Source organism: Gallinula chloropus (genome assembly GCF_964237585.1).
Source record: "Gallinula chloropus genome assembly, chromosome: 1".
In the NCBI taxonomy this organism is placed as follows: domain Eukaryota; kingdom Metazoa; phylum Chordata; class Aves; order Gruiformes; family Rallidae; genus Gallinula; species Gallinula chloropus.
Genome location: NC_140085.1, coordinates 15,579,977 through 15,595,254, shown reverse-complemented (window position 1 = coordinate 15,595,254; position 15,278 = coordinate 15,579,977). Strand labels below are relative to the sequence as shown.

The 15,278-nt window shown below is 45.8% G+C and overlaps 1 protein-coding gene across 1 annotated transcript; it reads left to right on the top strand.

The window, feature by feature from the left end:
• The first annotated feature begins 3,609 nt into the window (after positions 1-3,609).
• CCDC71L (coiled-coil domain containing 71 like) lies at positions 3,610-4,674 on the top strand. The gene has a single exon (XM_084277526.1). The coding sequence runs from the start codon at positions 3,718-3,720 to the stop codon at positions 4,561-4,563; it is 846 nt and encodes a 281-aa protein (XP_084133652.1). The 5' UTR covers positions 3,610-3,717; the 3' UTR covers positions 4,564-4,674.
• Positions 4,675-15,278: the final 10,604 nt, after the last annotated feature.

Below are 15,278 nucleotides of genomic sequence, written 5' to 3'. Positions count from 1 at the left end.
TCTGAGCTCTTATCCTCTGCTTTACAGGACACCTCCCTGGGGTAAATCAATCCGCCTGCACGACTGTGCTCTAAAGGGTGCTGTGAAATGAATCCCACTAAGGATGGCACTAACGCCATCGGCTTGGGAAAGTTTTGGGTTGATTTTTTTTTTTAAAGTGGTTCATTTATAACACCGATTGAGAATATGGTTGCACATCAAGACTGTCCCTGTGAAGATTTAAAGTTGTGTTAATATCCACTTTAAATGGTTATTTGGATTAGTATTCTTGAGTTTCCCTAGAACACAAGCTGAATTACACTGTGAAGAAAATGAATTTATTTCCACTGGCAGTAAGAAATAATTTCTTATGCAAAATTTCTACCTCTTATTTGACTGGATTTCCAGACATTCCAATTTAGGTTCTTGATGACTTGAGAATAAAAGATTTCCCTATTCTAAACAGAAAGATTAATTACAGAACAAAGACTGTCTATGAAGAAAAATGCTATTCCTCGCCCTTTGCCGATGCTGAGAGAATATAATTAGGAGTCTAATCAAACTCCGAGTAGGATTTGTAGGGAAGGTTAAACCACCTCTGCCCTTGCTGAAATCTTGTTGTTCTGGGTGCTGGGAAGAGCTCTGGTTTAATTGAAACAAGACACTCTTCCTGTGATAGTGATCTCAGAAGCATTGGAAAGCATGGTCCAGAGGGATTGGATGACAGCTGACAAAAGCAAGCATAGCAGTGCCATGCAGGACTTGGCAAGTCTCTCTGGTGACTCTTACAAAGGGCTCAATCAACTCAAAAACTGAGGGTTTTTTTACTTCATTTCGATATACTTTGTTGGAATTCAAAACCAATCCCAAAGATGCTGTGAATATTTCAGTGTTGCCAGGCTGGAGAAATGGGCTGACAGGAACCTTATGAAATTCAACAAGTAGGGCAAAGTCCTGCACCTGGGAAGGCACAACCCCATGCACTGATGGATGCTGGGGGCCACCTGGATGGAAAGCAGCTTGGCAGAAAAAGACCAGAGGTCTTGGTGGTCACCAGGCTGAACATGAGCCAACAATGTGCCCTTGCTGCGAAGAATCCTGGGCTGCATTAGGTGAAATATTCCCAGTAGCTTGAGGGAGATGATCCTTCCTTTTATTGACTGCTGGTGAGGCCACAGTTGGAGTGCTGGTTCAGTTCTGGGCCCTGCGGAACAAAAGAGACACAGACGCACTGGAGAGAATCCAACACAGGGTCACAAACGTGGTGAAGAGACTGGAGCACCTCTCCTATGAGGAAAGGGAGAGAGATGGGACTGTTCAGTCTGGAGAAGGTGCAGCAGGATCTCATCAATGTACATAAATACCTGAAGGGAGGGTGCAAAGAGGAACAAGCCAGGCTCTTCTCAGTGGTGCCCAGTGACAGAACCAGAGGTAATGGCCACGAACTGAAATATGGGAGGTTCCCTCTGAAATCAGGAAACACTTTTTCACTGTGAGGGTGATAGCCTTTGGCACGGGTTGCCCAAGAGAGGGTGTGGAATCATAGAGTCATAAAGTCATATAATCTTTTGATTTGGAAGGGGTCCATAATAAACCATATGAATGAGCCTCACTGAGATGCTCCTTGAACTCTGACATGATTCATGCTGTGACCATGTCCCTGGGGAGCCTGTTCCAGTAATCAATCACTCTCTTTTCCTAATATTCAGTCTGAACTTCCCCTGATGCAGTTTCATAACATTTCCTTGTGTCCTATCACTGGTCACCAGAGAGTGTAGTATCCATTCTTGGAGATACTCAAAGGCCATCTAGACACGGTCCTGGGCAATCTGGTCTATGTGGTCCTGCTTGAACATGGAATCTGGACAAGATGACTTCCAGAGGCTCCTTCCAAACTAAATTGTGCTGTGATTCAGTTACTTATGATCTTGTTGAATGACTGACCTACAGGTTCATGCTAAAAAACCCTGTGCAGCATGATGAATGTATTTATGTATTGGTTTTTTGTGGCAAGGCTTTGGTAGTGGGGGAGCTACAGGAGTGGCCTCTGTGACAAGCTGCTAGAAGCTTCCCCCTGTCTGACAGAGCCAATGCCAGTCAGCTCCAAGATGAACCAGATGCTGGCCAAGGCCAAACCCACCAGTGATGGTGGTAGAGCCTCTGGGAAAACAGAGTTAAGAAGGAGAAAAAACTTCTGTGCAGCATCAGTCAGAAGTGAGGAGAAAGATGTGAGAGGAACAACTCTGCAGACACCAGTGCCAGTGAAGAAGGGGGAGATTGATGGAGGAGAAGAAATTCCAACTGCAACCTGTGGATGACCCTGTGCTGGAGCAGTTGAACACCTGAAAGAGGCTGTGACCCTGTGGGAAGGCCACACTGGAGCTGGCAGGACTCCATGGAGAGAGGAGACCATGCTGGAACAGGTTTGCTGGCAGGACTTGTGACTCCATGGGGGACAACCCACGCTGGAGCAGTCTGGTCCTGAAGGTCTGCACCCTGTGAAAAGGACCCACACTGGAGCAGTTGGTGAAGAACTGCAGCCCATGGGAAGGACTCATGTTTGAGATATTCACACAGGACTGTCACTTGTGGGAAGGACCCAACGCTGGAGCAGAGGAAGACTGAGGAGTCCTCCCCCTGAGGAGGAAGAAGCAGCCGAGACAACATGTGATGAACTGACCACAACTCCCATTCCCTGTCCCCCTGTGCCACTCAGGGGAATGAAGGAGAGAAATCGGGAGTGAAGTTGAACCCAGGAAATGGGGAGAGATGGGGGGGTGGTGTTTTAAGATTTAGGTTTTATTTCATTATCCTACTTCGATTTTGATTGGTAATAAACTCAATTAACAACCCCAAGTTGAGTATGTTTTTCCTCTGATGGTACCTGGTGAGTGATCTTACCTTGTCCTTACCTCAATCCACGAGCCTTTTATAGTTTCTCTGCCCTGTCCAGCTGAGGAAGGGAGTGATGGGGTGGCTTTGATGAGCAACTGGTCTCCATCCAGGGTCAACCCACTGCAGTTTACTATTGTATGGGGCACTTTGCCATATCATGCCTATTCTTCACCTGTTTTTTCACTCAACTGTTGCCCTCCTTCCAGTGACCTTGCCCACTGAAGCATCCAACCAAACCCTCACTCAAGCACGTTTCACAGGAGAAACTATCTTGGCCCACCATTGCAGCAAGGTGCAACCCGTGACGTGCACATGGGTCCCGCCAAGCCTGCCAGCCCCTGTAGGAAAGGGTCACCAACGGGGATGTTCTACCGGTGGTGGGTAGAAAAGGGGCTCAGAGGTATTCTTGGGTTCCCCCGTTGGTGTCCCCTGGTCATGCAGGCGACCCCCAGAAGCCCTTCCCTTGCCCATCTCGGAGCAGGAAGCTCCGGCAGCCGCCCGCCGCTGCCCGGCCGGGACCTCCGGCGGGGCGCCCGCGGCACCCCCAATGGCCGCCTCCACCGTGCGGGGGCGGGGCCAGCCCGACGTATTTCAAACGGGCCAACCGCCAGGCGCGGAGGGAGGGCGGGCTGCGCGCAGTCCCCGCCTGGGACTTTAAAGCGCCATTTTGTGCGGAGCGGCAGGATATCGATCGTTCCTGGTCAAGCGGTGTGCTGGCAGCCAGTAGGGCGCGGCGAGGCGGCGGGCGCCCGGCGGTGACCGAGCCGTGGCCGGCGCCTCTCCGCGGTTGTCTTTTCTCGGCCTCTCTTCCTCCCCTGCCCCCATCCCCGTCTCTCTGCCTCCATGACCCGCAGTAGGAAGCAGGCGGCGCTGGAGAGAGGAGCCGGGAAGATGAACCAAGAAGCGGGGAGCGCCGAGGCAGCAGCCGCGGGAGCCCGAGCGGCGGCAGCCAGGGCAGCCGGCGGTGAAACGGCGCCCGCCGCCTGGGGTCTGGAAGAGGAGGCGGCGAAAGTTGTGTACTCGCGCTCGCAGGTCTCCTTTGCCGGCACCAAGGCGCTGGGCGACGCCCTCAAGCTCTTCATGCCCAAGTCCACGGAGTTCATGAGCTCCGAATCGGAACTGTGGAACTTCCTCTGCAGCCTCAAGCACGAGTTCTCCCCGGTCATTCTCCGCAGCAAGGACGTCTACGGATACGCCTCCTGCCGTGCCGTCGTCCCCGACCCGCCGCCGCCCTCGGCAGAGCGGCCCCGCCGCCGTGCCGGCAAGCGGCGCCTCCCGGCCGCCAACGCCAAGCGCCGGGCCGGGGCGGCGGGTGGCAGCGTCAAGCGGCGGAGGCGGCGACGGCGCCGCAGGAGGGGGCAGGCGAGGCAGCGGCAAACGACCGCGGCACCGGTGGCCGACGGCCCCCGTGGCGGGGGGGAAGCGGCGGGGCCGCCGGTTGAGGAGGCGGACAGCGAGCGAGGCAGCCTGGCGGAGGGGGTCGCCTTGGAGCCGTTCGGCGGCAAGTCGCTGGAGGAGATCTGGGAGGCGGCCACCCCCCGCCTCACCACCTTCCCCACCATCCGGGTGCGGGGCAGCGTCTGGAGCCGGCGGAGCCTGACAGCGGCGCAGCGCCGAGCGCAGCGGATCCTCGGCGTGGACCTGTCTCCCGTGGTGCGGCTGCGCCGCTTCCCCGTGGCGCCGTCCTGAGGCCGCGGGGGGCCCCCCCTCTCCCCGCGACGGGAGTGGGGAGAAGGCCGGCGCCTGACTTTTCGCCGCGGTGCGGATAAACAGACCGGTATCAGTCACCTGTTTACATTGCTTTTGTCTGGATCGCGTTCTGCTGCAGCACTTTATGGTCCGCTCCGGCGGGGGCCGGGCTCCTCCGACCGCACGGGTGGCGGCCTGCGGGACCGCGGCGCAGCCAGGGCCCCGGCCTCGCCCCGGGCCGCGCGTCCCGTCCCCGCCGCGGCGCGGGGAGGCGCCAGGGCCCGTCTGGCAAGTATCACGCGTGGGGACCAAGTTCCACTTCCACTCTCTTTCTCTCCCATTGGGCTACCTCACTGGTCCAGAAGTCCACCCAAGAAGTTACTTTCCAAAGGAACTTACTTTCGCGCTTGTATAATAAAGCACCGTCTGATTCTTGCTTTTTTTTTTCCCCTCCCCTCTTGCCCCCTTTTCCGATGGATTATGTATGCTTTGTGGTGTTGCACTAGTATGTGCTCAGGGTATTTTGAATCCCAAGCATTCCCAAGTTTCAGTTTACTCTGATCAAGGATGCGTAAAGAATGGAGGTTCAGGACTTGTGGCTGTTCTTGATGGTGCAAAAACTTTTTTTTTTTAAATTTCATGGGCTTAGTGATATATAAAGATGTATCGCGCAGTATAATTGTTACACTTTTGTATCTGAAGTAATTTTTAAAGTTTTCTAATTGAGCTGAGTATTTGTTTCTATTGAGCACCTAAAGATAGAATCATTCTGATATTTTATAACCCTGTTTACTTTAGGGAAGCTCGTTTGGTCAATCTGAGTGAACTTAATAAAAATGAAAGAACAAGTGATGTTTCAGTTTAATGGAACTGCACAGGGATGGGTTCCTTGGTGAATTACACCATCTAGGCGCTTGATGTAAATATGTTTAGAGTTTGTGAGGAGTGTGACTGCTCATCAAAGCAATACATAAGTGTCTGAAGGTGAGCTGTGGTACAACATGGGCACTGACAGCCTGAAGTCAGTAGTTCCATGACCCAAATACCATGCTGGAATGCCTTTTTCTGCACAAAGAGCAAGACTTGCTACCCAATTGCTTCATAACAAAATAGCACTGGCTGTCATCCTGGGCTTGTGAGATGATTAATGATGGATAATCATATTTAACATAATTACTTGCATGTAATTATTTTTATAAACCTCTCCTGGGCTTCACTGTAGACTCTAATGCAAAATTCATGATGTAGTTTATTTTGACTAAAAAATACCATGTTGTCTTTCTGTGTGATAGGCAGCCTCTCTTTAAAGTGATCTATTAAGGGCTTTCTTTAGGTCTGAATTCCTTGCAGTTGGTCTGTCAGGAGCAAAGGTGTGTGTGTGTGAGAATGCCATTTTCATTTATTTAAAATCCTTGGGAGAGGAATAAGAAATGCCCCTAGTATCCCAACAAATGACATTAAACTGCTAATTTCCTCAATAGAGTAACTTCACAACTTGTTCATAGAATCGTTTGGTGAGTCAGAACATTTATTTTCTTGCAGCTATTGACTCCTTGTTGCCTGCTTTTGACAGAGGCAATAAGATGACTTGATGTGTAGAGGCTACTTGTAAAAACTTGCTCGCACTAACAATGCAGCCAGCTTCTAAAATCTGTTGGTTTTTTGTAGTTTTTACTTAGTCAAGTTGCAAAGTTCTTATTCTTTTAAACTAACAATCTATCCTGTATCTATCAGGCTTTTGCAATTGTTTACATAACATTATACTGCCTGCTGATCGCTGCAGTAGTGCCACGTCAGGTTTCAGAAGTAAATTAGGAAATGGAAGTTCAAGGGGGTGTGTTATTCTGCTGTTTCTGTAGCTATAATATCTACTTAAATGTAAAGGTGAAATTGTGTCAATTTAAAACTCACTAAGACAAACTGCACTGTGACCAAATGCCAAGGCTCCAAGCATTTCAGTTTTGACAGTCTGCTTTAGATAAGAGTATTGTTACTAGTTCTTGGAGCGTTTAGTTGAGTTCAGTGCTTCTGCTGTTAGGTTGTATCTCTTTTAAAAAGTGTTATTTTGAAAGATCAGTGTAGAGAGATGATAAAATGTAAGTAGTTGTCTTGTGCAGATTCTTCACTCCTAAACAGGTGTAGGACAGGCTGGGTCAAATTTCACGGGCAGAGTTAAGGCTGCCAGAGGTATGATATGGGAGACACTGCATTAAATTTGTCCTGCCTTGTTTGGGGGTTTATCCTGAAACATTCTGTGTGGGTACAACATGTAATGAAGTAACTTTGTTGAGTGACTGTTGTTGAGTGGGCCGCATGCATAAGGCTTGCTTGTTTTTCCCTTGGCTGTGCTTTGACTTCTTGGTTTATGAAGTGTCAGCTTTATTGAGGATATAGTGTTTGATACCCTGTTAGCAAGTTGGATTGAAGTTCTGCTGTTATCTAAACTCTGGCAGCTGCATTTACAGATTCTTAACTGAGCTATTTCAGTTTCTGAAGTCAGTTGAGGGGGAAAGCGGGGGGAGGAATTTCTTTGGTCAGGTTTTCTGTCAAATTAATGTGCTGAAGTTGCTCAGCAAAGGATCAGTGTACAGGATGAGTGTAAGAGCTAACAGTTTACAGGGAGTTAAGCTAACTAATTTCATGATTGTATTGATGGTGGTTTGTGGCAATCCAGGACAGGATTACTGGTCATCCAGCTTCCCCTTGCATTTTTCTGTCAAAGCTGCAATTCTGTGCTCATTTAAGGAAGCCAAGCAGTCAGAAAAATATTAAATTTTAGTTTTGGGCGTATTAATACCTGTTCAATCATCTAGCTGTAGACCAGAGCTGAGGAAGTTTGGAAAGAGTATGGAAAACTGCTGCAATATTGAGTTAGATAATTGTAAGCATGGAAGCCTTAGGTTTTATGTAAAGGGTTGATAATGTTACTGTACTCTACTTGTATGTGTGCTGTTGGAGAAAGTGTAATGGATTAGATGGTCTTCTGGTCTGACTGTGTGGTGTTTCTGACCACACACTGAGAGGTGGGACTGGCCTGATTTCACTCACTGGTTTCAGCATCCTGTCATATGGATCTGCTTCTGAGACTGACAAAGTGCAGGTCCAGAATAAACCTAGTGTACAATACCCAGTCTAGTTCAGTCATCACAAATGGTTTCATACTAAACTGTGGTGGCCTTAGTTGCCAGACAAATCTTGCAGGAGCTGGTTCCCTCCTTCAGATGATGACTTTGTGTGCTGGAAGTTGTGCTATTTCATTTGCCAAATCTGAGTTTTCATCCAGTCAATCAAAGGTTATTGACCTTCACAATGCCAAGAACAGTTGCGTGATGGTCCCAGACATCAAGGAGAGAGTGGAGACAACCATTGTTTTTAGTATGTTGCTAGTGTAGGGTTTACATTCAAGAGGCAGTGCCTTCCTCTGAGTCATTGTACAAATATAATGTTCAGGAGGGAAGCTCATAAAAGGAGAAAGCAGTACCTTGCAATTTTTTCCCTGTACTCTCGTGTTGCATAGAAGTTTTCACATCAAAAGGATCAAAGTGTACAACTGGGCCTTGAAACCATCCATAGATAGCCTGTAAACAACTAACTCTGTGTATGCCCAAACATCATTGTATATATTTGCCAAAGGCAAGACTTATGGTACTTGAATTTCTCTCTGGATGGGTAGGGAATGTTTTGTGCCTCTATATTTCTTTGCCTGTCAGAAGCAAAGGACAGAGTGAATCCAGCTTGTTGATTGAAACTTCGATCCAAATAATTTTTCATTTACAGTTGCTTCAGCAAAGCAGAGTCCTGGGCTCTTCATGGTATTTAAAATCATTGAGTTATGATAATTTACAGTGGATCAATGGTGTAGTGTCAGTCCAAGGTTTGCATGCACGTGAAACCAGTGGTATTGAAAGCATCCCTATTTCCCTTTGGCCCACTGGACTGAAGCAAAAATTGCCTTATATGTATGTATGAGTTAAGAACACCGATTTAGGATTGAACAGAACAGTTTTGTTTGACTGGAAATTATCTGATTTTGCTTGTGTCTACACATACAGGAAATGTGGAAACAAAGGGTTAGGTTCACAAGAGTAAATTCCCTCACAGAAATGATACACATAATATCAAGGAAGATAATATCTGGTCGGGAATCCGGAACTAGAGACCCAAATTCCTGTCTGACTTGGAGGAGGAACTTTGAAGTTCTGTGTCCTGAGGACTAGGTTATAGCATCTTGAGCCATTTCACGGTATAATAAACATTAATTAAGCTAGAGAATTTGTGGATATTGGGTTTTTTAGGGAACACATTGGTGGTTCATCTGGTATTTATTTTAAGTGAGCATAACTGCCTTAACTAGGTAAGACTGAGTCAGAGCCATTCTAGAGTGTTCCGTGGTGTAGGGGGTCTGCTCAGGCAGTGACTTCAGATGTGTGCTGCACATGATGCTTTATTCATGAACTGTCATGAAGCAGCCAGTAAGTTATGGTAGTAGGACGACATAGGAAAAATTTGGAACACTTATCCCTAATCAAGGCAAAGTCACTTTCCCATGTGGTAAGAATAAAGCCCATTTCTTCAATGTTAGTGCCTAAATACCTTTATATAATTAGCAGAAAGTTCTTTTAGTTCTGTGATTGATGCCAATCAATCTGAAAATAATTTCCAGGATTGATATAAAGAGTCTCATTTACCCATCTATTTACTGTGAAGCTGCTCAGGAAACTACTGGCTAAACAGGGCTTGAGAGAATAGGAGATGGAAGAAGTGAGACTTCATTCATGCAACTCATTTTCACTCAAATAGATGTGCAAGACACCCAGCCAAACAGAAAAGTGGGTGGTTCTCTGTTCTCCACTGGCCTTTAGAAAAGCTTCCATTCCAGTTCTCTTTCCAACGCTCTATTTCAGGTTACAGAAGATGGGACTTGATACTGTTGAAGTTAGAACACTGTGAACAAGAAAGCCCTGAGCTGCTCTGCTCGGTCTGGGCTTTTTCCCCATTGATACTTGAAGAATGCAGACATCTGTACCTGCCCTCTTCTCCTAGGCTGGTTTTGAGGAGAGAGGCAGAGTCAATGGCCAAGAGTGGATGGGAGGTGAAATGCTTGCTCTGAAAGACAGCTTTTAATTTCCTGCATGTCTTGTGTGTAGCTAGCTGCTTCTTTCTGTGGCCTCAGAGGGTCTTCAGCCTCTTTACTCTGTCGTCAGCCATCTCTAATTGCCCGTTACTTCACTTGTGCAGCTGAGCAGCCTATTTATTAGCTTGTGCTGCTGTCATGGTTTAACCCCAACCAGCAGCTAAACCCCATGCAGCTGCTTGCTCACTCCCCTGCCGGGGGAGAGAATCAGAACAGTGAAAAAGAACTCATGGGTTGAGATAAAGACAGTTTAAAGGTAAAATAAAAGCCAAGTGCACAAGGAAAGCAAACCAAGGAATTCATTCCCACTTGCCAGGGGCTGGCAGGTGTTCAGACATTTCCAAGAAAGCAAGGCTCTGTCATGTGTTAGGGTGGCTTGGGAAGACAAGCACCATTGTTGTCACACTTCCTTCTTCCCCCAGCCCCTCATGTACTGAACGTGATGTCATATGGTATGGGATATCCCTGTGGTCAGTTTGGGTCAGCAGTGTCTCGTCCCAACTCCTTGCTTGCACACCCCCAGCCTACTTGCTGGTGAGGTGGGGTGAGAGGCAGAAGAGGCCTTGGCTCTGTGTGAGCGCTGCTCAGCAACAGCTAAAACACCCCTGTGTTATCAACACTGTTTCCAGCAGAAACCCAAGCTGCAGCCCCATACTGGCTACTGTGAAGAAAATCAACCGTATCCCGTCTGAAACCAGGAGAGTTGCCCACGCCAAAATCAACTTGCTGTGGGATGATCTGTGACAATGGAGAGGACATGTTTGCAAGTACATGTGCTTGTCACCTGTATTATCCTAACATCACATTTGGGCAGCAGTGGGCTCTACTCAACATACCAGATGCTGATTACAAATGGAGGCTTTTTGCTGACTGCGAGGTGAGAAAGCAAAGTGAAAGGACCTGGTGTGATGATCCCTGGTGACTGAGTGTACATAATCCAAGATGCATTTTTGAAGAATTTTTTAATGGAAAGTTTCTTCCCATCTCCCCCCAAATCCATACCCTTAAATTCTAAAATGAAGGTGCTATGTTGTTGTAGGCTTTTCCTTTTGCAGTTGAGCAGTTGCAGTAACAACCGCCCACTTTGTACAGCCTGGCATTGTTCAAATAGTTTCTGACTGAACTTGTCCCATGGCTCTGTAAGATAACTGGTGAGTACTGAGCATGTACTGTGAATTAACTGTGCAGTGTCAGGTTATGTAGAAAGCTGACATAACACATTTCACCCTCTCTAAGGATATGTGTCTGCTCAACTACTGGGAGTTTGTGAGACAGTTTGGGACCAGCAATGCAAGCTTTCTTTAAGTGGAGCAGAAAGAGTGAGTTAGGGCATGGGCTGAGCTGCTCATGTCCTTCACTCTGTCAATATCAATAATTTCCTAATTACATAAAGAGTAATTATATATGGAAAAGACAAAATTTTATAGATGGTATATATAATAACTTACGAAAGCTTGTAGTTAGTATTTGTGTGTATGTATACATGCATGCACCGACGCCCCAAGGCAGTTCTCTTAATGAGACTTTTGCTTTAGTTTTTGATTTGCCCAATGCAGTTGTATCCAACGTATATTCCAAAATAGCCCCATATTTCCATGCTATACAGAATCAACAAAGCTGTTCCAAGGCCACAACAATCCTTCCTGGAACCTACCTCATGTACTTCCTAACAGTTACCCCTTCCAGGAACCACTTTCCAGTAAGATTTCTGTAGACTTCAGCCTTATGTCAAATGTATGAATATAAGAAGTTGTGTCATAATCCCCAGTTAGCACCTGCAGCCTCAGGAGGTTGTGAGAGGAATTTAGATCCCACAGAAGAAAGGGTGTCTGTTCTTTTACTCCTCCAGTGATAGTTTGATAGAGGAAGTATCCAGAGACAGAAAATCTTTAAACCAACCTTTTGTCTTAGCTGGAAGACTGAAGTGCTGTTCCTGCTGCTGTTGAGTGGCCTTCAGCAGGCAGGGTCAAACAGCTCATGCAGAAAATGCCTTCCACTTAAGTACTTTTTCCAGGAAGAAACAGCGCCTCTTTCTATGAAGGCACAGAAATAGTGCTGTGCTGATTCTGAGTGGGCTTTGATGTAGCTGTAAATGTCAGGTGTGGGTTTTTTCATATCAATTCTCAATACTTTGCACCCTAGCTAAAGAATGGACAGCTTTTCTTTCCTAGACCTTTTAAGGAACTCAATGTTTAAATATGTTAAGTGTTGCCAACGCTATTTTTCTTCTCAAAGTTGCGTCCATTGCTGAGGAAGTTGTGTGTGTGGTACGTAGAATAATTCAGGTTGAGAAGGGACTTATAGAGGTTAACCTGGTCAACAGCATCCTCCACAAACAAGCACAGATGAAACCTGTCCTGAAAAGAGGTCCTTTAAAGACATCCAAAGTGCTCTTCTTAAAAAGACAGAGAAAACCCAGAAAATTAATCAGAAACAAGAATGGGATGAAACTCACAATAAAAAAAGAAGGTGCCAATCTTTGATATTGTAAAATCCGTGCATTGTGACGGTGATGTCATTTAGAGCTTTTTGTCCTCTTATCCTATCTGGTTAAATTAATGCTGTGTCATGATTTAACCCCAACTGGCAAGTGAGCCCCACACAGTGCTTGCTTAGAGCCCCTCGAGTGGGATCTGGGAGAGAATTTGAATAGTGAAAGTTGAGAGAACTCATGGGTTGAGATGAAGACAACTTAATGGTAAAGCAAAAGCCATGTGTGCAAGGAGAGCAAAACAAGGAATTCATTCCCACTTCCTGGGGCTGTCAGGTGTCCAGACGTTTCCAAGAAGGCAGGGCGTTGTCATATGTTATGGTGACTTGGGAAGACAAGCACCACTGCTCTGACACTTCCTCCTTCTTCATGCAGCCCCTCATGTTCTGAGTGTGACATTGTATGGTATGGGATATCCCTGTGGTCAGTTAGGGTCAGCTGTCCAGGCTGTGTCCCTTCCCTACTCCTTGTTCACCTCCAGTCCACTTGCTGGTGAGGTGGGGTGAGAGGCAGAAGAGGCCTTGGCTCTGTGTGAGCACTGCTCAGCAACGGGTAAAACATCCCTGTGTTGTTGACTGTTTCCAGCACAAACCCAAACTGCAGCCATGAAGAAAATTGACTGTATCCCAGCCAAAACCAGCACGTGCTGTCAAACAGAAAGTTGCCAATACTTATTTCTGGACAAGTGGAAAGATGTCAAAGAGAAAATAGAGGAAATTTTTGTTAATTTTTAAAAATTATTTTATCTACTGCTCTTGTTTCATCTTCCAGCCTTTCACTGCAACTCTGTGCAGTGCAATGGGTTGTGCTACAGAAAATATACCCCAGCTGCTCTTAAAACACATTAAATATTTGAATAATGATTAGATCCATCAAATGTGCTCATTTATTAGCAATAAATAATGATCATTTGTGTAACAACTGTGCATAAATTACTTCCATCTGCACATAAATTTCACCTTGTTGTCCAGTATCTGATGGAAGCTATTTCATCCATCTTTCCAGCAGACCAGGTGTCTTTAATATTCCCCTGATGTTTGTGTTCCCTGAATTGGCTTAACATTTTTGTCGTTGTCCGTTTCCTCAAGTCCAGCTTCCTGTTCTATATTTCCAAAGTATGTAAGAATCTCCTTCCCATTAAAAAAAAGAAAAAAAAAAGAAGTCCTAATCACAGTGATTACGTTCTACTTGGAACAATTTGAATGAAAAAACCTCAAGGGTTTGGAGAGCTGCCTGAAATGATCTTGAAAAATAGAAGTTCAACTTCATGAAAAATGTCTTATTTAAAATAAAAGGAAAGCACAAAGCAGTCAGTTGGTTTTGTGTGATTTATTTTGTTGACATTTTTATAAAAACATCTTTTATTTTTGCAAAAAGTCTTCCATTGAACTAAATGTTTGGAAACTTTAGATTTTGGCAAAAGTAGAAAAGATAACAGAGATGGAAGTCACTTAGACTTTTTTTTTTCCCCTTTCATTATTTGAGTAATATCAGTGTTTGTAAATGCAGAACACCACATCAACAAGCACTGGGAACTCATTTATTTTCAATGATTTTTCCCCATGGTTTTGTTGCCAGTAGTGCCTAGCCCAGGGTTTTGTAGGTGGCTACCTAAAGGAGACATTAAACAGGTGAGCTGCTCAGATGGGCACTGGCTAGAGGGTTTCTTTTGTTGGGCACAGCTCTCTCATGCGCAGTTGGATGTTGGGGTCACCATGTTCTCCCTGCTGATACTTAGCATCCCTCCTCTCTCAAGGCAATCCTTCCCTGGAGGAGGGGAGTTTGAAACCTGGGACTGAAAGGCTGTTGCCCTCCTGTGTTGATTAGGATTTTCCTTTGGGCACAGAGTGCAAAATGCCACCATTTCAGAATTGCAGCTCTCTTGTCTTGCCTTGCTGGGATGCTGTGTGATATCAGGAGCACTAGACAAGGAAATAATATTTCATGTCAGTGCTGTTGCTAATTAACGTGTACATAATTTTGCTCACTTTTCCCCGTCACAAGATTGGCTTAAAAAATATCAAAAGATTTTAAAATTATATGTATATGCCTGCAACTTTTGTGAGGCACTAAATTTCATGCTTTTCAAGATTTTTCTTTGCCTACAAGAAGAACAGAATCTCATTTTCATTTTGAATGATAAATAGGTTTTCTCAGTCTAGGAATGGGGACAGTAAGAAAAACATCAAATATTATGAACCTGGCAATAAAATCCCAAAGAGTTGGCAGTCATGGGTCAGAGAAGACAAGGCTTGGGAGGGAGCCAGAGCCTCCCTGTGAACAGGAGCAGCAGGCTGGAGACAGCTGTCTGGAATTTGTCTGGGCAACAAGCACCCCAGGAGATGAGAGTCATGCAAGGAAGCAGCTTTTTGCTGCTGTGGGAGCTGTAACATCAGAGCTTGTTTCCACTTAAAGGGGTTTCCTGTTAGAACTACAACTGGGAAACCCTGCCCATGAAAGTTAGACAGCTTCCCAGAATGGAGTTACATGAATAGGAAGATGTTGTCACATGTATAAAAGTGTCTATATTAGAGGTTTGGTTGGCATGGTTATAGGGCTTGGAATAGGTGTTTGATGGTTGGGTTTAGTGTTTTTTTAAGTGATGAAGAGTCAGGCTGTCGGAAAGAGAGGAGGACACAGGTTGAATATCTCTAGGCACAATTTTGAACAATTGCAATGAGGTCAGGCCATGATTTCCCCACCTTTTAACCACATGCTTAATCATTTTACTGTCTTACCTGGTCTCTGTCAGAAGGATCCACGGGATCCAACTGAGAGACAGATATGTATATAGATAGAATCTCCTCTGGTAGGTCTTGAAAAGCATCTGCCTCTCTTCCCTAACTTTGCAGAGAACGTGGGCATTTGCTTTCCGATGTTCACTAACACTGGGGCTTGAATGAAATGCCTAAGGCTGTGTCTGCATAAACGTTTTGGTTCAAAGCTATAGTGCTTTTTTGAAGTGAAATGCCTGATTACCCCTGCTTACTGTGTGCTGATTTCGTATGCAAAGCAGTCTCGGTGTCTGTGAGCTAACTTCCTTTCAGAGAAGACTTAATCAGAAGTTCAACTGCAACACGAAATGTTCTC